A 24,959-nucleotide genomic window follows, 5' to 3' on the forward strand; every position below is an offset into this window, starting at 1 on the left:
CGTCCTGGCGAAGTAGTTGGTGGCTGCAACTGCCTGTTTCCGCCAACGGTGGATGCTGGTGCTATCCTCGCAACGTGTTCGCATATGTGGACTTCTGTCCTGGGCATGTCGTCATATTTTTTATCTGTCGTGGTCTGGAGATTTGAAATAAGTAGCGGTTCCCAGCAACGTTGAGAAACTCATTGCATTTCTCTCGTTTGACTGCAGAACTCACCATGGCACACGCCGAGCGTCTTCAGACATTCACCTCCAAGCCACGGGTGTTCATCCTCAGCGATATCTCCAATGAACCCGACGATGCCGAATCACTGGTTCGGTATCTTCTCTACTCGAATCAGTTCCAGACAGAGGGATTGGTGGCCTGTACATCGACCTGGATGAAAACCAAGGTGTGTCCACAGGACATGCATAAGATCGTCGATGGCTATGAAAAGGTAGTCGACAATTTGAATGCTCATGCCCATCCACAAGATCCGTACCCTACGGCGGAATATATGAGGGGTCTGATTAAGAAAGGCGCTGAGGTAAGTCTCCCTGCAAATATGGGCTTTCCGTCGGTGAATCGACAGCTGACCCAAGTGCGATAGACATATGGCATGTCCGCGGTCGGAGACGATATTCCACTCAGTGAGGGCGGTCAATTATTACTAGAGCGCATCGAGGCTGATTCGAATGAGCCTCTCTGGATTTTATGCTGGGGTGGCACCAATGTACTGGCCTCGGTCTTGCTCAAGATCCAAAACACCAAGTCCGAAGAAGTTGCGGCAGCACTCCGATCGAAGCTGCGTGTCTATACGATCTCCGACCAGGACGATACCGGTGTATGGATTCGCAACAGATACCCTGATCTCTTCTATATTTGTTCGGTTCATGGATGGAATCAATATGGCATGGCAGCATGGTGCGGTATCTCCGGCGATGGCTGGTATGGATTTGATAAAGGCGGTCCCGATCCAAGCAAGATCAGCAAGGAATGGATCCGAGAGAATATCCAAATTGGACCTCTTGGCTCCACATACCCGGACTACATGTTCATCCCCGAAGGTGATACCCCAACCTTCCTCTATCTGATTCAGAATGGCCTTGGAGTGCCAGAACATCCGGAGTGGGGCTCATGGGGAGGTCGATACATCGCGACGGATATCAGCGCCAAGGGCCTTCGGAATGGACACTACAGTGACACTGTCGATGAAGTGGTTGGGTTAGACGGACGGACGCACAAGTCCAACCACGCGACGATCTGGCGGTGGCGTGACGCTTTCCAAAATGACTTTGCGGCGCGGATGCAGTGGACACTCTCGCCTGAGTTGAGCAAGGCCAATCACCAGCCAGTCATCATCCTGAACGGCAGCAAAGGATTAGAACCCTTACATCTCGAGCTGGAGGCTGGTTCGACATTCGAGCTCGACGCCTCGGAGACATACGACCCGGACACAAACGATTCCCTTACGTTCAGATGGTATCAGTACAAAGACCCGAGCGCGACACAGTGGTCCGTCCGTCACGAAGTTGGACAGCTGACATTTGAGCCACTCAACACCGCTGGAAGCAAGGTCAAAGTAACTGTGCCGCCACCAGAAAAGTGCTGTCTGGAGCTCATTAGTCGCGAAGCGCTCCCTAGAGGGCAGTTATTGCATATCATATTGGAGGTGAAAGACAATGGAACACCACCGTTGACTAGCTACCGACGAGTCACGGTCCAGACTTTGAACGAGAAGCTGCTTGGCGGCGGCGGTGGTGCAGAGGCTATTGGCGATGTTATGAGAGACATGATGTAACACGATGTGATGTAGACAAATGTATCAATTGATTCAAGACATTAACAGATCCTTCAATTTTCCGTTATTTTCACTGCTAGCCACTCACTCCTACGTACTTCAGGGGCATAGTCCGACCCTTCACTGCAAGTACGGCAAAGGTTTCAGTCCATTACTTTATTCTGGTCAACCCACGCCCGGATGTCCCAAAAATTCCGACATTTGTGCATGGTATTGAAATCGACATAGCGACCCAGAGGCGCTGTCTCATCTGCCACGATCATCACCGGTGTAACATCCGCCGTGCACATCATGTTTAACCGCAGCGTCTCGAGGCAATGGTCTACGCGGTTGTTAAGAAAGGGTAACGTCGTGATTTAGGATAGATACACAGATACTCACCGATATGCGTGGCTGTAATATTAGCGTGTTCCGGCTCAAACTGGGCCGCTGGATACCCGAATTCTTCCTCGTATTCCTTCTGATAGATCTTTAGTCGGACCATGTGCTATCCGTCTCCGGTCAATAAGTTGTCTCAAGCGAGTGGCAGAATGTTTGACCCACCAAGCAGTGCAGCTGGTGAAACACTTCCAGGTACCCGACGTAACCGTCGCCTTTATCCTCGGGAGTTCGGAGCCAGTTCACGGTGGAAGACTTATTCAGCAAGGGGAGTTTTGTCTCTGGGACATTGATGCCCGGTGCTGAGGAGCTCAGCTTCAATCTAGCGACTGCAACATACATTCTCAAATTGAGGATCTGTCATACCTATGAACAATTTTTTCCATGCTGCCTCTGTTGTGTTAGTCGGTCGTCCTCGGTAGACGGACGGTTGTTCAAAATCACCAGCTATGTTATAAGACGTATATCGGATGACCCCTGCATCTATGATTGGTGCTATTCCGAGTTCAGCTACCATACAAGATTTCCATATGTCCGACGTACGTACAATAGGATGAAAGGCGGGAGGTGCACGCCTGCTCTGTAGCGACTGTCTGATACCTGAACGCGAGAAACCCAAACGTAGTGAAAAAGAACGCCAGCTGTAGGAACCAGGGCAATGTGCGGGCCAACAAGGAATGAGGGGGAGCAGACAATGCGTTAGATCCCACCTGGGCGTATTGCTTCCTCTGGAGTGACACGTGTGCTGAGTGTCTAATGTCCTGTAAGAGGCGCCTCATGGTGGTCAGGCCGCACGATGAAGCTCTAGGCCAGCTGAGAGGGGTGTCTTCAAGATAGACAAGAGTGCAATTGCGGTGGTAGGATCGAATGCACACGGCACAAACCCTTCTGTTCTGTGCAAGGATAGATATCCTCGTTGAGCAATGAATCTAGGTATTCTGACTGCATACGGTATATCCTGATTCTTCATTCAAGATCATATTTTAACATCTCCATACCATGTCACCGAACAGCGTTACATTGCATGGCATACTCCAGAGCCGTTGGATGAAATCCCTGTTTAGCCCAAAGTGCGTCAATGCCCATCCACGCGTAGCGAAGTGAACAAAGGCAAAATGATCGGAGGACTATAATATCCCGCATGCCTTGAGCGTCTGCCGTGGTTACATCTTCCTTCTCAACAGCGGATTTCTCACCGCGAAGACCAACACCACACACAAGGACATGCTCATGCTCTTAGGCGTCCTAAAACTCGTATGGCTGTAGCTAGACAATCACTAACATGATGAGTTCAGCGATGGATCATGTTCCCGGACCATTTCTCTTGGGTATAAGTCCTGCAGGTCTTAGCTAATCCCACCCATGCAAGAGGAACAATATCGCCGATCAAATCACCTACATGGGCCAAGAGAATATGGATCCACAACAACGCATACTATAGAAGATACGCCGGCGGATACCGTTCCTTGGCGGCTCAAGCCCCTCACACAGGATTTCCTGGTTACTTAAGATCTATCCTAGCGCTTACGTAAACATGGGAGGAGGTCATGAGAATAACAATCTGTTTGGCTTGGTAGGGAAGGGTAGCGTGACTAAAATCAGGATAATGGAGGCAGGCCCTTTTTCTCAACCCATTCGTGAATCTCCCAAAAGTTCCGACACGTATGCATGGTATTGAAATCGGGGATTCGTCCTTGAAAGGCGTGGGGGTCATCTATAAACACCAACGGTGTCACATCCGAGGTGCACATAAGAGTAATGCGTAGGAGTTCAATGCAGTGATCTGAGTATTGCATTAGTAATCGATGCTAGATAGTGGTTGTCTGGCTTGCCAGTGGTGGCAGAAGTACCTATATGAGTCTGCTTAACTTCCTCATTCCCAGGGCCACTTCCATCTGGCCACTCGCCGAAATACTCGTAGTAGCTGTTCTTATGGACCTCCAGACGGAGGGTATTCTAGCCAGGATTGAGTGAATAATTGATTGTACAATGAAAGACAGGAGAGGGACTTACTATGCAATGTAACTGGTGGAAGACCTCAACCAAAGCAGCAAATTCATCCTCGGCACCATGATCAGAAGTACGAGGAGCAGGGAACCAGTTCAAACCTGCTGGTCCGGACTTATTGAGTACCTCTAGTCTTTCCTCTGGTACTCCGATTGCAGGAGCTATCTGGCTTAGTGTCGCGTCTGTGTTGGAGAAGTGGTGTAGCTTACTTTCCCAGAGCCCTTTCCACGATGCTTCGGTCAGATCGTTTGGCTTTCCACGATAGTTCGAAGGTTTGTCGAATTCGTTGGCGAAGTTTTTGGATTCATACTTAATAGACCCTTCTTCTATAAGTGGAGCTGAGGTTTGCGTTAGACTACATCATGACAGTATTATGCTTAAGGCAAGCATGGTATGTAGATGGGGGGTGATGAGGGAGAGCATACAGTATGGCGACAGTTGGCGGGTACACTGCAGGGCGCTTGGCTTCATGGTAAATGCCACTAGGCCCAGTGTGAGAGACACGCACAAGGCCAAAATGTGAAGGATCCAGGTCAGACTACCCCTTCGCGGGATGAAGGATTCCTCTTTCAAAGAGATATGCTGTTCAAGGAATGGCTGAGTAGGACTCCAGCCCTCCTCCGAAATACGTTCGGGCGATCTTTGAGGGACCATGGCTGTCTTCCTTGCTGGTTGCAGCAAAGACAGGATGTCTGAGATGAACCGATGGAGAACAGGCAGTGCTCGGTGGTATTGCGACTGGTCGGATACTTCTATGATTTAATTTGCTGCGATCAAACAACCATAACAAATAGCGCGGCATGAGACAGATCCTTCTAGCAAAGGATCAGATAACCTGGCGTGGCTTAATGTAACGTTACTGCATTCTGCTCCCGGGGCACGGGGATGATTTGCATCCGATTACGGATATCATGACAGGTTGAGTGACGAGCCTTTCGTAGATTGATAGGCCATTGGAATATGTTCTCCTTATCGTCAAAGTTATATAAGTACCCTAACCTGGCGGCCCCAAGTTCTCCCATACTGCAAGTGACACAAACCAAAGCCGTTCCAATTTTCACTTTGAAGCCTTTAGCAAGAGAGACTTGAGCAAAAATGAAGACCTTCCTGCCCCTTGTTTCGCTCCTGATGGGTGTCAGCATGACCTCTGCCGCCCCTACCTCGAAAGTATGGACGGATCCAAGACCCATAAGTACGAAGTATAAGAATTAATGAATGCGAACAGGTCGCTGCTGAAAAGGATGTCGCACCGGAAAGCGCACACTCATTCAATATCAACGCCTACAGTCCGCCACCCGCCGATCACAAGGTCAATGATGCCTTGCACCGCAGGGAGGAGGTTACCCCAGAAGGTGCAAATCTATTCATCATTCATTCCTATGGTGATCGGCCTTCAGAGCGCAAAGTCGAGAATACCTTGGAGCGTCGAAACGAGGACAACGCTGACGGCGCACGTCTCTTTAATGCTATCGAGGCCTATACTCCTTGAGTATTTCAATATCTGATTATGCTGTGCGGCGTGCGGAGGATTGATGATGGCTCGGACTATCCGTGTATTCCCATAGGTAGTGGGTTTTGATGAAAGAACATATGTATATTGTGGACACGTCGCAAAGACTATAGTATGATCAAACAGTAGGGTAGATAACCTAGTCCAATGTGAACCGAATTTAGCCTCACAAGTGTGCCAGAATATATTGAGATATTATACCTGGACATGTCTTTGCTGCTTGTACAGTATCACGAGACCATCATGTGTCAACCGGGCTATCAACAAGACCCGAGTCGCTACTACTCAGTTCCTGCACGCAATCAATCTCTTCACACCTCATCCCATCTGTTAATTCTCTTTTGGTGAAGATTTATTTAACTGGACTGGAATGATGTGAATGCCATATTGATTGATCAGCCGACGGCCTGAAGGATCGAGATACTTTAACTGATTGAAGCCTCGAGAATGAGGCGCTTTCCAGAGTCCAGATCAACCTCATCCTACAGGCTGTTCTATGAGAACAGAGGCCCCCCCCTTCCACCTTCCCCCCCAAGAAGCCAGAACTATGCACCTGGGGTTCGAGACCCCAATGAGCATCGGGCTTTCGCAAATGGTCGTAGCGTGTGGCGAAGCAGACTATTCGATATGGTATACCTCACACAAAAGCCAAGCACATCAATTAATTATATTGGAGGCTAAGAAGGCGAGGCATGTAACTTCGGGATCGCCCCAATTGTTGGGGTACATGGGTAAGCATTACGAGCTGTTTTATTGTCTATATATGCCATAAACTGTATATCTAACATTATAAGCTAGGCGCTGTCCAATGCGCATGACGTAGCGCGCGAAAGTCAAACGTCGCTGTCTTTGGCATCCTCCCAGACGCATATCAATGGGACTTTGTGCGTCTTCATAAAATGGAAAGGTAAAGAATGACCCATTTAATCTGGTCAATCTGAATTTGTCACTGACATACTATAGTACTCGTGGATTACTTTTCGGTGGGAGTCAGGCCAATCCCAACAAATCTGGGGTATTTTGAATTGGATTGTCACTTGTGCGGAGATTCAGTGGCCCGGGGATTCAGATTTTTTATGAGCAATGATCTCACTAAAACCATCTTCATTGGAACAAATATTGGGGATGGTTCCTTTAGCTTCAACTTGAGCTGCAGAATAGTACAATCGTCAATAGAATGGGTCAGTTGGCCCACATATGTGTGCGCTCAATATCCACATTGGTCTCTTCCCAGGGCTTGGGTTCAAACTCTTGCCAGGCCATATCGCCTTCAACAGACTCAGGGCCCAGACCTATCTGTCCTTCGGAGTTGTAGTCGGTGGCTGACATTACGTAGATCAATAAACAATTCATGGTTTAGGTAGTTCTTCAGGTGCTTACGATAGTCGTCGATTACCACGAGACACTCTGGAAATTTATAGATGCCATTCCGCTACGTAAGTCAGCTTGGACACATGCCAAGGCCAGTTAGACTTAAACATCAGTGATACTTCCACACTGCCTAGACTTCAACTATTAGATTATTCTGCAACGACTCAGTTCTCGGGGATATCCAATAAATTATTAGCTCTGGGAGACCAAACCTGAGAGATCCAGATACATGCACAGTGGATCTGTATCACTACTACCGTCTAACGGTCTGATAGAGGTAAAACTCCCCATACAATATATCATAGCATCACCAAGAGTCTCTAAGATCAACTCCATCCATAGCGAGATGCTTGTGGGTCTGCTGACCAAGCGACCCCAGCTGCTGTACGGAACGGTACCGTGTACAGTACCACTCAGATACAGACCAGTACCGTCAGTTCAACTCGCCTTTGATTACTGATCCCACTGGCAACGAGTCCTCTTGTCACTACCCTCGGCCACTTCTCGGGGACATTTCTCGTTGATGACAGATCTGGGAGCAAAGTTGACCCACACGCATGAATATGCCTGTACTGGGACCTACTCCGGTCAATCAGCTCTATATGGTATATCTACGCGGTAGGTAAATCGATCTTTGATGCCCAATTCCTCATCCCCATCAGTACCTTTACTCTCATTCGCTTAGGCTTCCCCTGCTTTGGTTGGGATGTAAAGCTGTCTTTGCATCAAATATTGGTGTCTAAAGGCCGTTGCCTTGGGGATATTGCATTTTTTGGCGGGTCGATTTCAGAGATGTAGTGTAATATACCGAGTAGGGTCAGTACTCGAGAATGTAGGAGGAGCACAAACAAAATCTAGAACGCCTAGTCACCTAGTTCATGTTACATATTTACTATTCAGGTAGCTACCCGACTATAAATGGAGCAGATTAACCATGGCAAGGGTCTCTTGGGTGATATGTTAGAAGAATAGAATACTGTCCATTGCAAAATTGTTGGTTTCTCGGGCGAGAGACATGTTGAATTTACCGAGTCTCCTCCCCCGCATTACTGATCAATCAGTCCAGCGCCCGAGGCCAAGGTATATATATCACTCGGAAATTTCCTTGCTTGACTTTCTCAGGACGAGAGCAGTTGCTACGGTCATCTTCATACGAAGTATAATCAATCATGCCATTGTATGAAGTCGAACACTGTATTGCCTTGAGTAAAGCTCAGCGCGACGAGCTTGCTCAGGCCATCACCCTTCTTCATACGCGCAAATTTACCACCCCCAGCCTTTTCGTCAATGTCCGCTTCGTGGATGCAAGTAATTCCTGCAGCTATATAGGAGGAAAGGAGGTTCGTTCTTCATACATCCCTTGAGAGATTCACTGCCAAACAGTCAGCAGCGTTCGATCAATCGCATCATTGCCTATGTTCGACCCGGCGGCAATCGAACCACGGCCGATTTCGAAGAGCTCGCCCAGCGTGTCACTGATGTTTGGAATCAGATCGTTGTGCAGGGAGACCAGTCCGGAACCAAAGAAAGCCAGCTGAATCGAGTCTTCATTATGGGTACTATTACCGCGGGGATGGAAAATGGGTTTCTTTTACCACGGGTAAGCGGCGTAGACGATCCCCTCAGGAAAGATCACTTTGTAATTCACGGTCCTCGCTTACGGTGGCTGCAGGCTGGAGAGGACGCCACTTGGTTAAGAGATCATGCACCGAGGTTTGAGGAGCTGGCGAAACAGGGGGATAGTGACTTCATTGAGCTAGTGGCGGAGATGGAAAGCAGAGACGATTTATCCGCCAAGACGAAGCAGCGCATAGTATAAGGGGGTCACAGGCTCATAACTTTCTAGCCGTCTACGTATATATCACATCAGTGGGGAAGGCGACTTCTAGTTGTCCATCTGTGTTGCACTGCCAGCTGTAGTATGTTGTAGCGCAAATTACACCGCCAGGACTTCCAGTCCATCAGTATTTACACGCAGCAATGATACCAGTGGGATTTGGGTAATCATGGGGCCTCTCAACATTCCACCGAGTCTTGGAGATATATGTGATGCTGACCAAGGTTGCCATGGGGTCAAAGTAGGGGTAGTTTAGATCGACTCTCTGGCGCAGAATCACGGCCTCCAGGCCCCACTACGCCGCCCTTAGTTTCCGGTCGCGCCATTTTGATTCCGAAGTTCACATCACAAGTCGCAAGATAGTCACTGTCCTCAATTTTGCGTGAATTTTCGAATCTTTGGAGGATTCGAATGTGATCAGAGTCTAATGCGTCCGAATCGATTGGTCGAAATCCCCGAATTATCCGTCGAAGTCGATTTTCCAATCTGGCGGTCCTTGTGGCAGAGGATAATGCTGCGCGGATAGCTATGTCGTCAGATTAGAGAGCACTGATGATAATTGGAAACTTCCCACTTCGAATCCAAATTTAATAGTCATGAGTCTCGTGACCAGCCTGTCAGCTGACTCATCGCCTCCAATTTTGGCCGCAGCCAGATAATCTATGGTTTAGCGGGCGGAATGGCCGTTCGGTTGTGGATTACGTTATGTTTTCGTTGGAAATATTGATATCACCAGATATCCTAGGACCTAGTCTATCTACCCACGAGATATGAATTCAGAATATCTAGTGGTTGGTGAGATATAAGGGAATTTCTGCCATGGTTTGGTAGGGAAGTAGTGATGGTTTATAATATATACATCAACTTTGACAATTACTAACTCTATAGTCTTAAGAACGATTAATTAACCACCACCCACTTCAACCGTATAAATATTCAACTGACATTTCAGACCTAGATAAGTATATTGATAAATACCACATGTTTCATATAAACCACTAACTTTATATAAGTAGGCGCCTAAGGTAGGAGAAATTGAATTCTGAAAGCCATTGAAATTTAGACCCATAAAACCGACACAAATCAAGGCCGACTGGAAGTGCATTTAACCACGGTTGGTTAGTAGGGGCCTGCTAGCGGGGATTTGTGGTGAAAGTCGCACATCAACTCAACTGCGTCCTTTAAATAGACAATATTTCCCAACTAGACCGGTGTATACAAGATAACCAATGGGGCTGAAGGCATCCAATCACAGGCAAAGGAAAGTGACCTCCACAGCATCCTAGTAGGGTAGACCTGTTCTCCGGGAATATGGCTATCCAAGAACAATAGCTCGTATTTCAATACTCGCACGAGGAGGCGTATCCAGCGGAGCAGATGGATCGAGGAAGGCTGCATGGGGACACACTATTTCCATGATTAAGATCTGGCTCTACCAAAAGTAAAAAAAAAAAAAAAAAAAATAGAAGAAAAGAGAAAGCCTACATGTAGCCTTGGTAGAGTCATTGTCAAATATAGTGAACAGGATCACGTCGTCGACACTCATTCCTGGTTTATAAAACCATCGATGGTGTGGGCTGTGCCTGACTTCGAAACCCTCATTGCAGTAATGCGGGAAGATCACATCCGTGGCAACGAGGTCAGTCGTGGAAATACTGCGAAAATCACATACGGCCAGAGGATAGTCTTGGGATGGTGCCGTGAGGGGCCGCCAGAGACTGAAGACTGTGTTAGCAACACCATAATGGTGATATCGTAAAAGAATTGAGAGGGGTGACGGGTTATACTTAATAAAACGATGCCGCCTCCGCCGCAAGTCGGCAGCCTTGTCAGGCATTAGAACCTTTAAGTTGGTAACGCTGGCCTTCGGGGTGATATCTGCCATTATGAGAGAAATGAAGAATGATAGACAGGAAGGTAATCATGGGGATCATACCGCAGTGAACGCGCATTACTGGATCCAACCATGGCTGGGCAGGGTTTCGGTGTTTATCTTTGCATCGGAGCTAAGGAGTACGGAAGGGAATTAATAAACGGGTTCAGCTACTCGGTACCATCGGAAACCCGAGAACCTACGCTGTATGTAAAGATATAAACGAGCTCACTGCCAAAATACTCTTTTAACCACTGCTGCATTTGTGGCAAGTATTGATTGCGGATGGAATCATCGCTCCATTCGTCCATTTTCGCTGGAACCCGTAGAAAACTGAAGCCGGATGTGTCGAGAGTTAAGTGGTTCTCCGCCCCCGAGATATCATGGATGGGGACCCTGTAGGGCTGACTTAGCACATAATCTTGTCTCAGCCCATCTAGAAATGGGAGGCGGGAACGGAATGGCTTTTCAACCAGGAACCTGGGATCCCAAGCCAGGTACTCGAAGTTGTTGATTTGCTGCGCCGGAAGCTCCAACGATTTGATCTCCTCGTCAATCCGTCGCGTATTCTCTTGACGCGATAGTTCCTTTTGTTTTGCACCTTCATCAGCGACTTTGCCATGACTACTTGCCACGGGATCAGGCCGTTGTGGAGGGTCTAGTGCGTAGAATTTGCCCGCTTCTCGGAGTTTTTTGATCCAAATCTTCCACGGCTGGTCAAAGGGGCTGTCCGGCTGGAAACGCCAAGTGAGGGCGTCGGGAATCTCTTCCTCAAGCCACTTATACAGATGACTCCCGGGCAGGGGCGGCCAGTAGCTAGTCCAAGGGCGAAATAGCTCTCTCTCGCCGTCTGAAGTCTCTAAATGCTGGAAGGTCACGGCCTGATGGTGCCCCATTGTGCTGAGGAAATTGAGCTTGACTTGTGCCAGTCATCAGCGTATATTGTGCCATAACCTACCTCCTTTATTGAACCACATCTAGTGGCTCTATTTGGTTCACCGCTATTTTAAGCCCTAGTCCTGCTTCTGCCTTCTCTCTGCATGAGCTGAGACAAATATGCCGTCCGATGCACTAGTTTTCCCATCCTGGTTCTGGTTACATTCACCGTTCACTGATTTGTTTTCCTGTTTTCCTGTTTACTCCCTATGATATGGTTTGGTAAAGAAATTAGACTTTACCACATCGAATTGGAGCTTAACAACAAGGCTGATGCTGTTGTTATTCACCGCCTATGAAATAGGATTCGCCAGCTTGTATGGTACAAGAATGGTATGCCGTTTGGGCGGGCATCTCAACAACCGATCGGACGGCCTCCGTTGGACAATTGCTCCTTACCATTGCGTATCCAACACAATGATGCTTATTTCGGCGTTTATCTGCTTCCTAGGACTGAATCTGTGCACCTTGATTTATCTTACGTCCCCCAAGACGAGGCTCCCCAGGAACATTCCGGTCGTGCCACTTTATACCCTGGTCTATGATATCCTGCGTGGCCGCTCCCGGGTGGAGTTCTACAATACTCGTGTCCGACATCTGGCAGAGACAGCCGGTGCTGTTGGCATCTGGCATGATGGGCAATGGGTCGTTTTAGCTACCAAGCCCGAGTTTGTGTCGAGGGTATTCAAAAACGAGGGTCAACTCTTGGAGAAGAATGGGCTCTATCACCGCGTGCCGGGCGGAATATTCGCCTGGTTATTCGGCGAGAATATCATCGACTCTGACGGCGGACTTCATCGCTTCTTCACTCAAGTCGTGAAACCAGGCATTCTCCGACGATTTTCAATTAAATATATGAGGGTGAGATCGGCTTTGCTCGCAGAGGAACTGTACCAGCAGCAGACACAAGCACCCTCGTCGACTTCGGGGACCAGCGTGGGCGAACACATATGGCGCTGGGCAATTGCGATTTTCGGAGTGTATTTCTTGGACCTGGAATTTCACCCGTGGGATCTGGACTTTCGCCAGTATTCGATTCAGCAAATCATCATTGCGCATAACCAGTCCCCCATGGGGAGGCTGACGGGCCTTTTCCCAGTATTGGACCGGCTACCATGGCGATGGGGGACTACACAACGAACATTAACGCGATTTGGGAAAGTCGAGAACCTTGTCCTCAGCAATGTGCATGACCAGATAAGAAGAAAACCGGCGATCCCTGACCCAAAAGAATGCGATAAATTGATCCACCACCTGAACCGTGCCTATGCAGATGGCAGTTTATCTAACTTCCACTATCGCTCTAACCTCAAGCAGCTCTTTGTTGCCGGCCACGAAAATGTGGAAATGGTCGCTATATCCGCCATGCTAGAGCTGGCAAAGAATCCCGGTATCCAGCAAAATCTCTACACCGAGCTAACCCAAAGCCTGGGACCGGACTACTCGGCAGAGGATGTCGACACGCTCCCACTACTTACGTCGGTGATCTACGAGGCCCTCCGACTGTATCCACCATTGATTACATTGGCGAACCGCAGAGCCAAATCATCCATGCAGCTCGGGGACGGGATTACGGTTCCAAGGGGGACCCTGATTGCCTGGCACTCCTACGGCACACACACGGATCCCCAATACTGGGGCCCTGCAGCTATGGAATTCAGGCCAGACAGATGGGGCAGCGACTGCGCGGTGATCCAGCGGGAATTTCGGATTAGACAGGCCCGGGGCATGTACTTTCCCTTTGGATTGCACTCGCGAAGATGCCTGGGAAGCCGATTCGCTCTCATACAGCTCAAGGTAGTCCTCTGTGAGTTGGTTCGCGAGCTAGAGTGGGATTTACCTCGAGATTACCAGACATCATTGAGTACGGTATGATGAATAGTCTGTTAACCCACCGAGTTTCCCCCTTTTTTTTTTTTCCATTTCCATTATCTTGTTTTGTAAAATGCCTGGGATGCACACTAACTTTGCGCCAGGGAACACTACTTGCACCGAAAGACTGCCAGCTTGTTATTCGCAAACGCAGTGAGGGGGCGGAACGCATGCACGCAAGCTTGACTACGAAGTAAATGACCTTCTGTGGGTACACTTTGGGACACAATCTTACGGTATCGCTAGGAAAGGCCAATGGGGATAGGCAATCATCGAGCAGGACTTCTGAAGTTTATAAGATAGAAAACGATGTCAGCCTACATTCAGACTATTGGATGGCGCTGTACTCGCTCACCGCCACTTTTTCTTTTCCACATATCTTTTCCTTCTTTAGGAAATATTACATGGCGATGAGATATACATCCAAGCAGCGCCTAGATTTACCCCCTTGGTGATATGATACCGCAATGACTCGTAGTTATGACTGGTAAGGTGAGATTTCTCTGTCTCAGTGGGACTGGCATTAGCGCAATCCCCGTGCAGGCGCAAAGCTTGATGCTTACGAGAAAGATGCAGCCAGAATCCAAGTTGCTCCGTCTGGGGACTGTCGTAGTCGGGGCTGCACTTGGGGTGTCCCTAGCGTCTGTTTATTGCGAGACCTACGACGAGTGATAGTGGGAGCGCACTCCCGAAGCGGCATAGGATGCTTTTGATTATCTAGACCGGCCTGGTTTCAAACAAGAGCGCTTTCCATGCATCCTGGAATTCTTCCAAGGCGTGGTGATAGCAGTCATGTCTAACTGCCTTGAGGGATATGAGCTTCCGTGATGATGCAATTGAGTAATAGACAATTGATGCCCCGCTCGTCCACGCATTTACCTCAAAGAAGTCCTATTATGAGCAGTCGTCTTCCGCACGGAAGCTGTTTAAGCGGCGGAGCCAACTGGTGTTCTAGCATATTTAGCGATTTCATATACTGCGGGATCTGACGCTGGGATGTCAGGTAGTCAAGGTATATGGAGGAAATGACCAGACGGACTTCTTTCCAGAGACCTCAGAGTGGGGGCACCGAAGCTGAAAGGATTTTCTCGAAGCGGTGAAGATGCAGGAATGACGTGGTTCATGGAGTGTTCAAGGTAGCTGAAATCCCCATGAAATATGTCCGCCGGGGGGGGGGGAATAAGGAGGGTTAAGTGGTGGGCGAAGAATTGACATCCAGCGTAGGTCCTGTTCATACCATACATAGGAAATTGCGTGTCAGTGATAAATCAATTTCCAATCTGGAGCTCCTACCTCTAGAATGGCCTATTCAGAGTCCTCCATTGCCGTCATTGGTAGCGCATGTCGCCTCCCTGGGGGCGTGAATTCCGCAAGTGGCTTCTGGAAGATATTGAAAGAGACACCCAATCTCGTTCAACGCATTCCCTCCGACAGAGTCAGCCTTGGTAGGCACTATCACCAGGATGGCAGCCACCACGGAACACTGAATACAACCGACTCGTACCTCTTAACTGAGGACGTTGGGCACTTTGACGCTGACTTCTTCGGAATCTCGCCTGCAGAGGCGGACTCGATCGATCCACAAGGTAGATTGCTTTTAGAAGTCGTCTACGAGGCAATTGAAAATGCCGGAATGCCCATGGAGCTCCTCAATGGCTCTGACACAGCTGTATACGTCGGCCAAATGTGTCGAGATTACTACTCGATGCGAGATAGGGACCTAAATACCATTCCAACATACCATCTGACCGGTGCAGCGCCCAACAACACTGCGAACAGAGTATCGTATTTCTTCAACTGGCACGGACCGTCGCTCTGCCTTGATACCGCGTGCTCGTCAAGTCTCGTAGCCGTCCACGAGGCCATACAGCAGCTCCGGTCGGGCGGTTCCAGGGTGGCCGTTGCCGCTGGGACGAACCTCACCATCGACCCGACGATGTACGTGGCTCTGAGTAAACTTCATATGCTCTCTCCAACAGCACGGTGTCGCATGTGGGACTCAAAGGCAGACGGATACGCGCGCGGGGAGGCTGTTGTGGCCGTAGTCTTAAAGACACTTGCGAATGCGCTGCAGGATGGAGACTCAATCGAATGCGTTATCCGGGAAACCGGAGTGAATCAAGATGGCCGCACGGCGGGTATCACAATGCCCAGCGCGAGGGCCCAGGCTGCTCTTATCCGGGACACCTACCGACGGGCAGGGCTCGATCCGGAGTCTCCTTGGGACCGGTGCCAGCTGTTTGAAGCCCATGGCACGGGGACCCAGGCTGGTGACCCACAGGAGGCTGAGGCAATCGCGACAGCTTTCTTTGGCAGTGGAAGCCACTCAAGCGACGAGAAGCTATCCGTGGGAAGTGTGAAAACGCTAATCGGTCACACTGAGGGCAGCGCGGGGATTGCCGGGTTGTTGAAGGTCAGCCTGGCACTGCAGCATGCGGTGATGACCCCAAACCTTCATTTCGAGAAGTTGAATCCGAAGATTGAGCCATTCTACTCCCACCTGCGTATCCCACTGGGAGTAGAGCCATGGCCCGAGGTACGTGATGGACAGCCCCGACGAGCGAGCGTCAACAGTTTCGGTAGGCGATACCCTTCTCCAGACATGTAGTGTAGAGGTTTGTTAATGTGTTGAATACAGGATTTGGTGGTACAAATGCGCATGCTATCGTGGAATCCACTGACCATCTCCCGACCCCTAAGAGCGAGCACCACCCGGGGACGCAGAATTTGATACCATTTACCTTCTCTGCAAATAGCGACAGGGGATTGACCAGAATTATTCAATCATACCTCAAACACCTCAAGGAGCACCCCTCAATTTGTCCTTTTGACCTCTCGTACACCCTCAGCTGCCGCCGCTCAGCGTTGCCGGTAAAAGTGGCCTGGCCAGCATCAGACATTGAAACATTGTGTTTACGCATGGAGGAGTGGCTAGCAGGTGCAACAAAGGAAGGGATTGAGAATTGTGGCACCCGTTCGAAGACCGGGCAGGTATCCATACTGGGGATATTCACCGGCCAGGGAGCTCAATGGAGTGGAATGGGGTGTGAGCTTGTCAAATCGTATCTGCCTGCGCAGCACACATTGAAACGACTAGACGAATCTCTTCAGTCTCTCCCCGAGGATAGCCGTCCTCAATGGACTATACTCAATGCGCTCATGTCAACCACCGACGATGAGCACATGATGAGACCGGCGTTCTCCCAGACGTTATGCACTGCGGTCCAGATAGTATTAGTTGACTTACTACGGGCAGCTGGGGTCATCTTTGCAGGGCTTGTTGGCCATTCGTCGGGGGAAATCGCAGCAGCTTACGCGGGCGGGTTTCTCAACGCGAGTGACTGTATCCGAATTGCGTACTATCGCGGGCTCTGTGTTGAGAAGAGTGCATGTACGTCCGGTCAACGGGGCGCTATGCTGGCAGTAGGGACATGCCCCGAGGAAGCCATGGCTAAATGTGAGTCCAACGAGTTCGCCGGTCGGGTCCAGGTAGCAGCGAGGAACTCGTCGTCCAGTGTGACGCTGTCTGGAGATCGTGATGCGATCGTTTCCCTCCAGGAGTTCTACGCAAATCAAGGGACATTTGCGCGTTTGCTGAAAGTAAACACGGCTTACCACTCCTCCCATATGCATCATTGTGCGGGTGAATACCGCAGGGTGCTGGAAAGATGTCGAATTCAGCCCCAAGCCACGGACAGGGAAGGTGGCTCGTGGATTTCGAGTGTCTACTCGAGCACGATCATGCAACCGGGAGACAAACTACGGGCGGACTACTGGGTTGACAACATGATCAACCCTGTTTTGTTCTCCCAAGCTCTACGTACGGCCATCCAAACGCGCGAACCGTACCACTTCGTCCTCGAGGTTGGGCCCCATCCAGCCCTGAAAGGTCCGGTCTTAGAAACATTCCAAGATGCTACAGGGGCATCTTTACCATTTTCAGGCACTTTATACCGGGGCAAGGATGACTGTAAAGCACTATCAGATACCTTCTGCAAGATATGGACCACCCTTGGTGAATTGGGCGTAAGCTTCCCAGCACTCACACAGAAGACAGGGCACGGACGTACCCTAAAGGACCTTCCCTCATACCCTTGGAACCACAACCGCAGATTCTGGTCTGAGAGTAGGATATCAAATTTCGTTCGAACAGATGACCATCCGCGACACGAGCTGCTAGGTGTCCTCACTGCCGATAGTAGTCCTGACGAGTGGTGCTGGCGTAATGTGTTACATCCGAGAGAGTTACCTTGGTTGTCAGGTCATACTCTCCAGGGCGAAATGGTTTTCCCTGCTGCCGGTTACATGGTCCAGGCGGTTGAGGGTGCGATGCAGCTTGCCCAGGGGCAGGAAGTGTACTCTTTGGAGATAAGAGATCTCAAGGTCCAACGTGCCACCGTTATCGACGGGAAGGCCGGGACGGAGACGTTGGTCCGCATAAGCAGTGTACGACAAACTGGGACAGCTCTGCAATGTCGTTTCACTAGCCATTCGGCCATGGGCCGAGCGGGTGGAAGCCTGGGGTTGGCTGCATCGGGGGAGGTGGAAATTCGCTTCATGGAGAGCGAACCACCTCCCGAGCCACGACGTAAGCTACCTGACCCCCCAAACACCAATTTGCAGCAGCTCGATCTTTCGTTCCTTTATGATGAATTAGCCCGGGTGGGATATGCCTACAGCGGCTTGTTCCAGGGTTGGTCCTCACTGTGGCGCGCATCTGGTGTAGCTACAGGAACCCTTCAGCAGCCCCCTGACACCACCTGGTTGCTTCACCCTGCAATGGTTGATACGGCTCTGCAGTCAATCTTTGCCGCATGGAGCTCACCAGGAGATGGAGAGATGTGGACCCTCTTTATGCCCACCTCAGTTGCTCGGGTTCTGGTATTTCCCTCGCAGTGTGGACGGAATGCGTCAGAGGAGCCTCAGGTTCTTACGGTAATAGAGCCGAGTTCATCGCCACGCAAAATCGTGGCTGACGTTACTGTAGCTTCTGCTGATGCGAAGATTCTTTTCGAGGCACAAGCGCTAGAAATAGTGCCCGTGACTGGAGCCACTAAAGACCATGATCGCACTTTGTTTATGGAAACCGAATGGGTCCCACTGACTCCTGACTGTGATGCGTCCACTGTGTCTCCTCACGCCTCGATTATTCGTGTCATACAGCAGGTGACACATCGTTGGCCTCACCTGGCCATACTAGAACTGGGCGGCGACGCTGAACCCCTTGTGGAATTGTTGGATATCCCATACGCCTCATATACGTACGCTAGCCCGGGTCTGGATTACAACCAGCGAACAATAAGATCGCTAAACAAGCCAGTGGCAATGCGAACTTATCAGCTCGATCAGGACCTTGATAAGCAGGGCTTTGAGGCCAGCCGTTACCAGCTCGTGATTGCGAGCGACCTATTCTCTACAGGCAGGGTATCGGTCCAAGCACTGGCAAATATTCGCCGTATAACTATGCCAGGTGGATACCTAGTTTTCACAGCGAACATAGGCCCAGATGACTCAAACGACTGGAAAACAATTCTTCAGACGGCTGGGTTCTCCGGTGTTGATGCAGATTCGGGTACGTGTGATGATTTGCAACAGCCCACTACCACTATTGTGTCGCAAGCAGTCGACCTCGACATTGCTCAGCTACGGCATCCACTAGATGGGGAACCTTTCCCTCTGATCGACAATATAGTCCTTTTAGGCGGCCAGGTGGATGTGGCAGAGCAATTCATGTCCATATTACACCCGTGGTGTCCCGGAATAACACACATTCCTTCTCTCAACGATATCAGCCAGGACAGTCTACCAAGGCCATGCACACTTCTGAATCTACTTGATCTGGCAACACCTGTTTTCCACTCCATAGACTACATCCTCTGGGACAATCTCAAGACGGTCATGGGCGCCTCGACCGAGGTATTATGGGTGACGCAAGGCTACCAACAAGAACAACCATATGCATCGCTTTCAGTGGGTTTTATTCGCTCCCTGGTTTATGAGAAGCCCGACGTCCGGTTTCAGTTGCTCGACCTAGATCCCAGAATGGACATTGATTACGCCCTCGTTTCATCACAACTCCTGCAGCTCTCACTATTCCGGAGGGTGCGTCAGCGAGTTGAGCGGGATGAGTTGCTTTGGATCCATGAAGCGGAGGTAGCCCTGCGCGGTGGGCGTCTGTATGTGCCGCGGGTTGTGCCACAGAAAGAGCTCAACGCGAGAATCAATTCCTTGCGGCGCGCAGTCACTCAAGCTTCTCGTAAAGAAGAAGGATACTTTCAAGTGAAATGGGACAATGGGTCGTATTCCTGGCACAGTAGTGGACCGTTGCGCCATTCCCTGCCATTCCAGGGGGACATTACCGTCAAGGTACAGTTTTCTACCCTCTTCTCGTTGCCCATGTCGGAAGGTCGATTATACCTTATGTTCGGAGAACACACAGAAAGCAAACAGTGGGGGTTTGTCGCATCACCACGGTTGTCGTCTATCGTGCACCCTCGACCCGGATGGTGGTGGCCGTTATCCCACAGTCCAACTTCCACCGAGGGACTCCACCTGCTCTCACTGGTCGCCATGCAACTAGCGGCCAGCCATATTGTCGGGTTGGCTAGGCAAGGGGCAACTATCGTGGCCCTTGATCCTCCCAGGGCTCTCGCGAGCTGCCTCAATATCTTAGCTCGCCGCAGGTGTTGTAGGGTGGTTTGTCTCACAAGCAGGTCCGGCGGAAGTGAGGCAGGGATTATGATCGACCATACTTGGTCATCTCGCCAGATCAAGGAGTGCATTCCTCTGGGAGCTTCACTCTACGTGGACCTCTGCACAGGTAACGAAAGGCTCAGTAATGCCGTTGCGGTGGTCTTGCCGGAGTACTGCCAGCGAGTCAGCATGCTCAGTGTATTTTCACGCGAGAGCGTGCTGTATAATCACAATTCCACCACTCACATCACAGAAATACAGGATGCTGTTCACTCTGCACTCCAGATGATTGAATCAGACGTCGACGGGGATGGGATGCTGCCCATCCTATCTCTCGATGACCTCAGTACTCCCGGCAGCATGCGCTTCTCATGCAGTATCATCAACTGGGAGGCGAGCAAGCCATCTGTCGTCCACATTCAGCCGGCTGATACAATGGCTACATTGAGTCCGGGCAAGTCATATTGGCTTGTAGGATTATCTCCGGATATGGCACGGTCGCTGGCCGAGTGGCTCATCGGGCATGGAGCCAGATGTGTGATTCTTACAAGCCGTCGTATTGAACACAGCCCAAATTGGACCCAGGAATATGAATCTCGGGGGATTCGCATCGTTTGCATTCCCAGGTAGGGCATTCACACTCCTCTGTTTGAACAGCCATTGAGCGGAAATGCTAACACCATATGGCCGTAGCGACATTACGAGACTCGACCATCTACAGGATGCCCACCGTCTGATTCAAACTAGCTGCCCTCCAATTGCCGGTGTGGTAATTGGCGCCGTCATTCTTCAGGACAAGCTATTTGAAAACTGCGACCTGGAGAGCTTCGAAGCCGTCCTAGCTCCCAAAGTCTCCGGTATCAACAACCTGGACCAAATCTTCCACTCGCAATCGCTAGAGTTCTTCGTTGCCTTCTCCTCCCTCTCCGCCACACTAGGAAATGCTGGCCAAACGGCCTACGCAGCAGCAAACACCTTTATGAAAGCCATCATCGCTTGCAGGCGAGCCCGCGGCGTCTCCGGCTCCATAATGGATATTTCAAGGGTAGTCGGTGTAGGCGGCCTACGAAGAGCATTTGAAGCCTCTACAAGAGGCGACTTGCAAATGGAGCGTTTAAAGCGAAAAATGGCACCTATGTCTGAAGGAGATCTGCACCAAATGTTCGCCGAGGCGATCCTAGCCGGTCGGCCCAGTTCGAAACAAAACCCAGAGTTAATTGCTGGTGTCATGACATACACAGACAGAGCAGTGTTTCAGGATAGCCTCCGTGGAAACCCTCGTTTCCTTCACTTCCTAGTACCTACAAGCGGGGATGCTGCTGATGAGACACGGTTAGGGCGCGAAGGACGGAGCATCCGGCGCATTCTGACCGGAGGGGTGTCTCCAGAGAGTGTGAGGTCTGAAATTCAGCGTACGTTTCTTCGACCCAGGCCCTATCTTAACGGTGGCACTAGTTTGAATTACTAATTGCTGTTTCTAGTGGAGTTAATCGAGCATGTGAGGAGGACCCTGAGACTGGGTGGTGAAATTTATGTGGACGAAACGAAGCCCCTGGTGGAGCTGGGTGTCGATTCCTTTACGGCTCTCGATATTAGTAAATGGATTCAGCATAATTTGAGCCTGGATATGCCCGTCATGAAGATATTGGGAGGATTATCGGTGGCGGAGGTCGTGAGCGAAGTTATCGGGGGGATTTCGGCCTGACCACCAGAATATATATTTTACCCCCAGACTGCAGATAGTTAAGCGGGTTATTTGCGCATATACCAAGCAGAGAAAGGATGGTGATTAAACAATTTAAAAATGGAGATCGCTTCCCTTTCGAACTCCCTTTCGCGAAAGTAATCTATGGTGGACATTCATTTGGATCGATGATCGGTTAAAACCTGGTCGCGATCCACCCGGACAGGGTTGATGCATTATTCGTGACCGGGTTCTCTATCCCAGATATCTCCTCCTCAGATTTGGTGCCGGTGTCTCGCTTAACACTTGGTAGATATTCCGGCTTGAGTGACGGATAACGTGTAAGCTCGTCGCCTGCCGGGCGAAGGGCGAGTTTCTTTGGCTCGAACGGAGCATTCGACCCGGAGATTGCGCTGATGGACTTTGAGATGCAGGACACGGTGGCTGCCGGGGAGTTTCTCGTAGGAAAGAATGCACCGCCCGTCCATTACGCAGGGCCAGTGGCCGTGATGGTGGGTGACCAGGACGTGGCGAAGTGCGCGGCCGGATTTTGTGGAAACGCGTCGCACTTTCAACCCGCTGTTGTTCGGCAGCAACTACGAAGACCCTCGAATTTCTCGTGCTATGTTCTCCAACATGTTGGGCACGCTATCAATCTCCATTACGCAGCTCCCCAAGCCTATCGAGTTGCTTGCGAGTGGTTACAGCTACATGGATTCTAGGCTCATAAGAAAATTCCAGGCGTGAAGCGACTATTGATTCGAAGCTGACTGCACGGGCGTGATAGGGAAAGCCTTTAGAAATCAGTATCCTCAGTTTGTTATTGGCGTGGAACTGTGCATTCCTCGTCAAGGCTCAAAACCAGCCGCGACATCCCCATCTCCATCGGCGATGAAATGCTGCATATTCTCAGCCGCCGGTCTGCCATGGCGATGAGGGCCTTGAAATCGCTGGCTGTTCTTTCTCTCCCATTGAATGTCGCCCACATTTGCATATCAGCAGCACTTCATAGCGCAGTTAGTCAACCCAAATAAACACAGTCGGGAACAAAAAGATAGTCTCCCTTTGACCAAGCGAGGATAACTCACCGTAGGAACCTGCCCTTGAAGACCGCGGTAGTGCCCGCTTCCGGGGCCACTTTGTCAAAAATGATAATACGATCGCCCGGTTTCATAGCTGGAGTGATGGCGCGGAGGATCTTACACGCATATTTGTCGCTCCAGTCATGGAGCACCTTGCATAGTAGGAAAATGATCGTCTTGCTGGGATCTCCATGCTGCAAGTCAAACATATCATGCACCTGGAATCGAATCCGATGACTTAACTCCGCGGGGAGGGTTTTCTCGCCTTGCCGGCATATGTGCTCAAGGTCCTGGATTATGAAGTCCAGCTCGGGGAAGCATTTGGCTAGCCCAATGCTTATTCCACCTGTATGGCCTCCAATCTGTAAAGAACAAAACAAGGGAAGACTTGTGAGATCAACCAAAACAAAAAGGCATGTGTGGATATAGCGGCACTCACATCGATGACCGTGGCCGGAGCCCCAGCAGCCCAATCGGAGCCATTCAACGGTAGCCTTCTAATACCGAGATCTGCTGGGGCAAGATACGCGAACCCATCCAGAAAGTTTTTCCTGACTCTCTCATTTTGCCCCATGAACTCCCAGAAGGTTGCTTGGGTCCCTTCTGCCGCGTTGAGCCCTGTTTCGGTCGGCTCTTCGCTTGATCCCCATTTGGCCAACGCGTCTGTGATATGCACACTCCACACGAATGCGTGTTCGAAATAGAGACCAACGAAGCCGCGGAACTTCTCGTCCGTGGCCATTAAATACGAAAGCCGTGAGTGGACGATTCGACCCGGTGCCAACTCGCGGAAAATTGCGTTCGAGATAAGATGATTTATCGTGCGGGACAAGGTATCTGTGTCGAACCCGGTAATCTCGGCGAGGGCAGTGTAAGTGGTATGGTCCCTCAAGGGAACGGCTTGGGCAAGGTCAAAGTTGTATGCGATTCGCAGCGCAGAGGCTGTGAGCGCCTGGAGAGGCAGCCTTAGATCTCCCTGTATCCGCTCCGGATGGTATAACTGGACAACCTACCTGGAAGCTGAGATCTAGGATCGTCTCTTCGGGCGACATGCAGCGCTGAAGCAGTGTGGATGCCGCTTCTAAGAGCATGTCTCGGGCGCGGTGGAATGATTCATTTTCCGCCGATAGTGGTGGAATGCCCGACGACGCAGGATCGAACGAGAGGCTCGAATGCTGTTGCGCTAGAAAATCACTCATATACTGCGCCGACTGCTGGACCGTTTCAGAAAGCTGAAGAAGATCCATTACGCTGTTGGGTTGAGTGGATGGTTCGGCTTTCGTCAATCGTGAGTACCCCGACACATACGATCCTGTTTAACATCAGTAATCAATGGTACGCAAAGCCCTAAAGGGGGCTGAAAACAACCTAGGGTGTAGGTGATTTGAAGGGGTATTCTTCGTATACCCGATTAGGCCCCAATCCAAGGAGGACTTTGGCAACTGAGGACACTGACGCTGGTTTCAGTGCGCATTCGCCCACGCCTGATTCCTTGGCGAGGAAGTACCCAACATGGAGGAGGGATGATCGACCACGAATGACGATCTCGCAGTGAGGGATTAAACTGCTGTCAGGCAGAAGTGCAGGTTGATGGCGGAGCCGCTCCACTGCACTAATGCGATAAGACCCGACAGGGTCTTGCATAAGCTCCAGTGAATGGATACAGAATGACCTTATACCATTTTATTGGGTTCACCCTTGCTTCTCAACAAGGCAACTGACTCTCAACCTCCCCTCACTACAAACGGGCCAGTATCAGAATGCTCCATTACGAAGGCCCGAGCCCATGGAAGCGTCCGTAGAGGGGTGCTACATCACCCAGTAGGCATGCGCCTGACAGGTACGGTGAGCATATATGAGCTCAAGGAATGTTTATCGACTAACCTTTGAGGATAAAGGACACGAGTGGCGCTGGTCCAATATCCCAGACATTTATGA

The 24,959-nt window shown here is 50.3% G+C and overlaps 10 protein-coding genes across 10 annotated transcripts; 5 read left to right on the plus strand and 5 right to left on the minus strand.

Annotated features, from left to right (window-relative positions):
* Nucleotides 1–215: 215 nt before the first annotated feature.
* Nucleotides 216–1,778, plus strand: BDV37DRAFT_282912 (DUF1593 domain-containing protein; the record flags this gene model as incomplete). The annotated part of the gene is made up of 2 exons (XM_032087156.1): nt 216–524; nt 588–1,778. The coding sequence occupies 2 exons, from the start codon at nt 216–218 to the stop codon at nt 1,776–1,778; spliced, it is 1,500 nt and encodes a 499-aa protein (XP_031941682.1).
* Nucleotides 1,779–1,921: 143 nt separating this feature from the next.
* BDV37DRAFT_282913 (oxidase ustYa family protein) lies at nt 1,922–2,935 on the minus strand (the record flags this gene model as incomplete). Its single annotated transcript, XM_032087157.1, has 5 exons — nt 1,922–2,100; nt 2,160–2,265; nt 2,322–2,458; nt 2,523–2,651; nt 2,704–2,935. 5 exons carry the CDS (start codon nt 2,933–2,935, stop codon nt 1,922–1,924), a joined length of 783 nt encoding a protein of 260 aa, XP_031941683.1.
* Nucleotides 2,936–3,754: 819 nt separating this feature from the next.
* BDV37DRAFT_282914 (oxidase ustYa family protein) lies at nt 3,755–4,817 on the minus strand (the record flags this gene model as incomplete). The annotated part of the gene is made up of 5 exons (XM_032087158.1): nt 3,755–3,939; nt 4,007–4,112; nt 4,170–4,324; nt 4,373–4,501; nt 4,589–4,817. 5 exons carry the CDS (start codon nt 4,815–4,817, stop codon nt 3,755–3,757), a joined length of 804 nt encoding a protein of 267 aa, XP_031941684.1.
* A 441-nt stretch (nt 4,818–5,258) lies between these two features.
* BDV37DRAFT_282915 (uncharacterized protein) lies at nt 5,259–5,652 on the plus strand (the record flags this gene model as incomplete). The annotated part of the gene is made up of 2 exons (XM_032087159.1): nt 5,259–5,330; nt 5,389–5,652. 2 exons carry the CDS (start codon nt 5,259–5,261, stop codon nt 5,650–5,652), a joined length of 336 nt encoding a protein of 111 aa, XP_031941685.1.
* Nucleotides 5,653–8,213: 2,561 nt separating this feature from the next.
* On the plus strand, nt 8,214–8,863 carry BDV37DRAFT_282916 (uncharacterized protein; the record flags this gene model as incomplete). The annotated part of the gene is made up of 3 exons (XM_032087160.1): nt 8,214–8,384; nt 8,435–8,644; nt 8,717–8,863. 3 exons carry the CDS (start codon nt 8,214–8,216, stop codon nt 8,861–8,863), a joined length of 528 nt encoding a protein of 175 aa, XP_031941686.1.
* A 142-nt stretch (nt 8,864–9,005) lies between these two features.
* BDV37DRAFT_282917 (uncharacterized protein) lies at nt 9,006–10,766 on the minus strand (the record flags this gene model as incomplete). The annotated part of the gene is made up of 3 exons (XM_032087161.1): nt 9,006–9,176; nt 9,226–9,407; nt 10,367–10,766. 3 exons carry the CDS (start codon nt 10,764–10,766, stop codon nt 9,006–9,008), a joined length of 753 nt encoding a protein of 250 aa, XP_031941687.1.
* Nucleotides 10,767–10,924: 158 nt separating this feature from the next.
* Nucleotides 10,925–11,650, minus strand: BDV37DRAFT_282918 (uncharacterized protein; the record flags this gene model as incomplete). The annotated part of the gene is made up of 1 exon (XM_032087162.1): nt 10,925–11,650. One exon carries the CDS (start codon nt 11,648–11,650, stop codon nt 10,925–10,927), a length of 726 nt encoding a protein of 241 aa, XP_031941688.1.
* A 457-nt stretch (nt 11,651–12,107) lies between these two features.
* On the plus strand, nt 12,108–13,759 carry BDV37DRAFT_282919 (putative sporulation-specific N-formyltyrosine oxidase Dit2; the record flags this gene model as incomplete). Its single annotated transcript, XM_032087163.1, has 2 exons — nt 12,108–13,559; nt 13,667–13,759. The coding sequence occupies 2 exons, from the start codon at nt 12,108–12,110 to the stop codon at nt 13,757–13,759; spliced, it is 1,545 nt and encodes a 514-aa protein (XP_031941689.1).
* A 1,103-nt stretch (nt 13,760–14,862) lies between these two features.
* BDV37DRAFT_271459 (type I polyketide synthase) lies at nt 14,863–17,742 on the plus strand (the record flags this gene model as incomplete). Its single annotated transcript, XM_032084722.1, has 7 exons — nt 14,863–15,248; nt 15,279–15,606; nt 15,637–16,141; nt 16,201–16,553; nt 16,584–16,953; nt 16,990–17,588; nt 17,716–17,742. 7 exons carry the CDS (start codon nt 14,863–14,865, stop codon nt 17,740–17,742), a joined length of 2,568 nt encoding a protein of 855 aa, XP_031941690.1.
* Nucleotides 17,743–22,759: 5,017 nt separating this feature from the next.
* Nucleotides 22,760–24,268, minus strand: BDV37DRAFT_282921 (S-adenosyl-L-methionine-dependent methyltransferase; the record flags this gene model as incomplete). The annotated part of the gene is made up of 4 exons (XM_032087164.1): nt 22,760–22,943; nt 23,028–23,383; nt 23,461–23,973; nt 24,035–24,268. 4 exons carry the CDS (start codon nt 24,266–24,268, stop codon nt 22,760–22,762), a joined length of 1,287 nt encoding a protein of 428 aa, XP_031941691.1.
* Nucleotides 24,269–24,959: the final 691 nt, after the last annotated feature.

Source organism: Aspergillus pseudonomiae (assembly GCF_009193645.1).
Source record: "Aspergillus pseudonomiae strain CBS 119388 unplaced genomic scaffold BDV37scaffold_31, whole genome shotgun sequence".
Classification (NCBI taxonomy): Eukaryota; Fungi; Ascomycota; class Eurotiomycetes; order Eurotiales; family Aspergillaceae; genus Aspergillus; species Aspergillus pseudonomiae.